At 38.1% G+C, this 5,283-nt stretch overlaps 2 protein-coding genes across 2 annotated transcripts; one reads left to right on the plus strand and one right to left on the minus strand.

Moving 5' to 3' along the window:
• On the plus strand, positions 458-3,202 carry LOC107648443 (S-adenosylmethionine synthase 3). The gene is made up of 2 exons (XM_016352307.2): positions 458-584; positions 1,696-3,202. Exon 2 carries the CDS (start codon positions 1,698-1,700, stop codon positions 2,868-2,870), a length of 1,173 nt encoding a protein of 390 aa, XP_016207793.1. The 5' UTR covers positions 458-584; positions 1,696-1,697; the 3' UTR covers positions 2,871-3,202.
• Positions 3,277-5,264, minus strand: LOC107648444 (thioredoxin-like 3-3). The gene is made up of 4 exons (XM_021104448.1): positions 4,932-5,264; positions 3,937-4,114; positions 3,822-3,847; positions 3,277-3,605 (listed from the first exon to the last, which is right to left on the minus strand). Exons 2-4 carry the CDS (start codon positions 4,078-4,080, stop codon positions 3,386-3,388), a joined length of 390 nt encoding a protein of 129 aa, XP_020960107.1. The 5' UTR covers positions 4,081-4,114; positions 4,932-5,264; the 3' UTR covers positions 3,277-3,385.

Consider the following 5,283-nt stretch of genomic DNA (forward strand, 5'->3'; position numbering starts at 1 on the left):
ATTATGCCTTTGCAATATAATAAGTGATCACTTCTTCCATGTTGATGAGTTCCTAACTCTGCATATTAGTTGAAACTGTCTATCTTTTTTGTTAATTGAAACTGCATATTTTTCCTATTATTTGAAATGTTCTATTTTAAAGAAAACCCACAAAACCCACTTATTAGTTAGGAATTTTAATGGTGCTCACAAAAGTAATGCTACATTATTATTTGAAAATGAATATTGTCATTCTTATTTTAATAATATCATTATTTTCTTATAAGTTTATGCAAACACATAATATAAAAAAATTATATATAAAATGACATTATCAAAAATAGGAATCACATTAATTCTATTACTTAAGAAAACTTCTACGCCTATTATTTGTAATTTAATGGAAGTCCAAGAAACCAAGCAGAGGAAAGGAAGCTACTAGTTATTTCTCACACTAAGAAGGAACAATGTGATTCGTGTAAATTTTCTTACCGCGAATATTCAGAATGTCTGTCTATATAATGCTACACTCGCTTTCATTTCCCTTCCTCTTTGAATTCCTCACGTTCCTAGTTTCACTTACGCCTCAACGCAGCAGCACAAAGGTGCGTAACTCTTTTTTCCTTAGTTTCTCTCGCATTTCGATAATCGCTTGCTCATTATCATTCAGAATTCATCTACTCATGATCAATCTATAACTGCATTTTTAGTTGTTTTCAGATCTTCGATCCAAATTTCACAATGTCTGCTTCAGAATTTGCTTTTTTTCGCCTTGATTAGGTCTAGTGCTTAATTGCTAATAAATTGATTGTGTTGTTCTTCTGGTTCTTCTTGTTTGGACGTGTGCGGAATTATTCGTTTGTTATTATTGCCATTATCCAAATCCATTTGGATCTGCTCCGCATTATCGTTATCTGGTATAAAATATTTGTGGCTCTCGATTTCTGCAGCTCATTGGGATCTATATGTCCTTTCTCTTTTTTTTTTGTGTTTGTGATTTTTTTTTATTTGCTTGGTGATTATGCTTGCATGAAGTGATAATAAAGTGAAATTGTAATTCTCTAGTGAAAGCTCAGAGAATTGAGAGGTCGGTTATGCGGTTTTTGATCTATTTTATCAGGCATGAAACGAAGTAGCTTTTGCAAATAAATAATTGCAAGCTAGTAGAAGCCAAAACTATCGCTACCTTTCCTAGATCATTAGATTAACTATAAATCAACGTGTCGACTTTACTTAAAATTACGCAGTGCTTGATTCCTGTTGTAAACATTTCACATCGTAGATCTACATACGATTCAATGATTTCATCACAGATTTAATGTGATAATGAAATCTAATTTCATCTTCATTGACCTGAGATGTAGACCTGAGATGTATATAAAGTATGATAGATATAACAACAAATCAACTGTACAAGTGCAACTCCTAACTCACGAACTCTGTTATACTGCTTAACTTCATTATATTCAAAGAGATTTGGCCAAAAGGTTATCTACGATCATTATTGCTTTACATGGAGCTATAATGGATGACAACTTATGCACTAATCAATCGATTAAAACATATTTGAAGGTGCTACAGAAATTTGATATTTGTTAATTTCATGCATTAGAATGTACATTGTTTACTCTTGATTATTGTTTTATAGATTATTCATTAAACACATTTCAACATATCTTTTCTCACCTGACACCCTTTTTCCTTATTTAATGCCAGATATGGAGACCTTTCTCTTCACCTCCGAATCTGTAAATGAAGGTCACCCTGACAAGATCTGTGACCAGGTTTCGGATGCCATCCTTGATGCTTGTTTGGAGCAAGACCCAGAGAGCAAGGTTGCCTGTGAGACCTGTACAAAAACCAACATGGTTATGGTCTTTGGTGAGATCACAACCAAGGCAAATGTGAACTATGAGAAAATAGTTCGAGACACTTGCAGAGGCATTGGGTTCGTTTCAGCTGATGTTGGTCTTGATGCTGACAACTGCAAAGTTCTGGTCAACATTGAGCAACAGAGCCCTGATATTGCCCAAGGAGTTCATGGTCACATGACCAAAAAGCCTGAGGAAATTGGTGCTGGTGACCAGGGACACATGTTTGGCTATGCCACAGATGAAACACCTGAGCTAATGCCACTTACTCATGTCCTTGCTACTAAACTTGGTGCCAAGCTCACTGAAGTTAGAAAGAACAAAACATGCCCATGGGTGAGACCTGATGGAAAAACACAGGTTACTGTTGAGTACAAGAATGATAATGGAGCCATGATCCCGATTCGTGTGCACACTGTCCTCATCTCAACACAACATGATGAAACTGTCACCAATGACAAGATAGCCAGCGATTTGAAGGAGCATGTAATAAAACCTGTCATCCCAGCTAAATACCTTGATGACAAGACTATCTTCCACCTCAACCCTTCTGGTCGTTTTGTGATTGGTGGACCCCATGGAGATGCAGGACTAACTGGCCGTAAGATCATCATTGACACCTATGGTGGTTGGGGTGCTCATGGTGGAGGTGCCTTCTCCGGCAAGGACCCAACCAAGGTTGATAGGAGTGGTGCATACATTGTTAGGCAAGCAGCAAAAAGTGTGGTAGCTTCAGGGCTTGCTCGACGCTGTCTTGTGCAGGTTTCTTATGCAATTGGAGTCCCAGAGCCACTCTCTGTTTTTGTAGACACCTACAAAACAGGAAAGATTCCAGACAAGGACATATTGGCTCTGATTAAGGAAAATTTTGACTTCAGGCCAGGAATGATTGCCATCAATCTTGACCTCATGAGAGGAGGCAACTTCAGGTACCAGAAGACTGCTGCTTACGGACATTTCGGACGTGACGATCCTGATTTCACTTGGGAGACGGTGAAGATGCTCAAGCCCAAGGCTTGATGAAATAACCAGATTACAGGTGGTTATCATCGCAGCCATCTTTCAGACTTTGGGTAAACAAGAAAATAAAAGGAGCTTCAATGCGTACCTCTTATTGAAGATTACGTTTCAGTTTGATGAGGAACGAGGGTTAGACATGCTTCTTAGGCGGATACATTAGTAAAATAGGAGCTTGCAGCATTAGCTGCCTCTTTTTTTTTTCGGTTTTACCACTTCAGATTTCTTAATCCGTTGCCGATTCTTTTCCCATTTCTGCTGTTGATTGTTTTGCAGCCAATCTCGTGTAGTTGGTGTAAACTTAAAATGCAATCTACGTGATATTTTTTTATCAATTTATGAAGCTGTTTACCTCATAAAAGGACGGTTTATATGGTTGTAGTTTCAAATGGAGACATTCAATACTGGGTTTGCCTGAATATTCACTGAATTGTTCATGATTCACAATGTTACATCTACTGAAAAATTGCAAGCATGTTACTTAACTCGGACAATAAAAATGACATTGTATAGTGTACTCAAGAGTGCAACCAGACGCGATCACGCAGCCTCTCTTCTCCAGCACCATACATTTCATCTACCTTTTCACCATCTCGAAAAAATTGAAAAGTAGGGGTGTATCGAATGTGTTGAGTTGTTTCTGGGCATTCATCAATATCTGCATAGAGGAAGGAGAGCTTTGGAAAATTATTGCTCAATCTATGGAATGCAGGGAGGATTTCACTGCACACGCGGCACCTGAAAAACAAGGAAACTAGATCATTCATAATCTCCTGTTCTATATTTCAATTTCACACAACCAACTTACAAGTTACAACAATCAAGTAAGCCTAAATGGTAAAAGATGCTACCTGTTTTTGTGTTCACTTAACATCAGTTTCCATTATTATATTGATTCTTAATTACTTGTATAGTAATATAAATCAAACATATTCAGAGAAGAGATAAACATACCAAGAGGCGCCATAACTGATAACAGCCTGCAAAAAAAATAATCAAACATATGTCATTAGAAATTGCAGAAAGATGAAGGGAAGAGATTGTTGGGAAATGGGAAAGGGGTGGTTACGGAAGTTTTGGAGGATTTGATGTTGAAGAGGATGTGAGAGAGGTCATCGTCGGTGGAAGCAGTTCTGAAGTTGGAATGAGGGGTGAGAGGTAACCCTTCCTTGCTGCTGCTGGTGCTGCTGGTGCTACTTAAGCCCTTCTCCATTCTATGCCTACCGGTAATCAATCCCAATCCAATCCTAGGGATGTATACGTCAATTCAGTAATAGAATTCCAAGAAAGTATGAGTGATATCAAACCTAGTTGTCAGAACTAAACCAATAATCGAACCGGTCAGACTACTAGATCACTAGGTTATTAGTTCAACTAGTGAATCACAAGTTGAACCGGTCTCAAATAAAAATATAAAATCATCAAAATTAAAATTTAAAATACACGTCTTTATTAACACTTTAACAACAATCAAGTCTCAATTTCTAAAAATAATTAATAAAAAAATAGACATCAAATTAATTAGTACTACAATATTTTTTGTTTTTTGGTTTCTATGGTATCTCTTAGCCCGATAGGCGAACAACTAATTCGCCGTAAATTTAAGCTCCATTTAAGGGTTTGCCGCGCCAATGAGTTCCTGCATATTCAAACCCGATACTTGCTTAAGTGGACTAGTGAATTAACCGATAGACTAACCCAAGTTGATTTACTTAAGTAGGATCTTAATTTGACGCAATAAGAGTGCAAACATAACAATCCATAAATTATGTCCAATGAGTTTGTGAGAAGCCATCTTAAAACAATGTTTAAAAAACAATCAATCAATCACAGCACCTATTATCTAATAACACTATCACTGACAAATTCTTCCCATTCCAATCTCTTGATTCACAGAACCTATGAGCATCAATATTACATATAAAATTACAAATACAATTCATCTAAACCTATTACAAATTAAATCAATCAGTTGTACATACAAATACAATTAGCATCAATACATTAAAACAGCAAAAATCCAGTATAAAAATTAAAAATAACTAAAAAAAATAAAAAACTGACCTACAGCAGAAGCATAAACAGAGTCAGGGACGGTTTTCTAACTTGGAGTCGGTGCAGGTTGCGCCGTTGCAGAGCAGGCCACCGGCGAGAGAGGGCAGAGCTTCGAAGAGGAGCAGAGGAGAGCTTGCAGAGGAGCCAACACGATGACGACGGAGGCAGCAGAGGCAGACGAGCACAAGGCTGAGGCAGAGACAGGGGAGGCACGGCACAAACAAGGCGGCCGGAAAGACAGAGACGGAGGTGGCAGAGGCGAGCAAACACTGGCGGCGTGGGGACGCGGCGGAGGAGCCGGCGAGGAGAGTGTGTGAGTCAGATAGAGAGGTGAGAGTGTGTGAGTGAAGCTGTGATTCTT

Source organism: Arachis ipaensis, chromosome B06 (genome assembly GCF_000816755.2).
Source record: "Arachis ipaensis cultivar K30076 chromosome B06, Araip1.1, whole genome shotgun sequence".
Lineage (NCBI taxonomy): Eukaryota > Viridiplantae > Streptophyta > Magnoliopsida > Fabales > Fabaceae > Arachis > Arachis ipaensis.

Bases quoted from the DNA above. Each gene is read 5' to 3' on its own strand.
- LOC107648444 (XM_021104448.1), bottom strand. From the start codon at position 4,080: ATGGAGAAGGGCTTAAGTAGCACCAGCAGCACCAGCAGCAGCAAGGAA. The intron at 3,848-3,936 runs GTAACCACCCCT...TTTTTTTTGCAG, and splicing joins TCAAATCCTCCAAAACTTCC to GCTGTTATCAGTTATGGCGC. The intron at 3,606-3,821 runs GTATGTTTATCT...CTTGTTTTTCAG, and splicing joins ATCAGTTATGGCGCCTCTTG to GTGCCGCGTGTGCAGTGAAA.
- LOC107648443 (XM_016352307.2), top strand. From the start codon at position 1,698: ATGGAGACCTTTCTCTTCACCTCCGAATCTGTAAATGAAGGTCACCCT.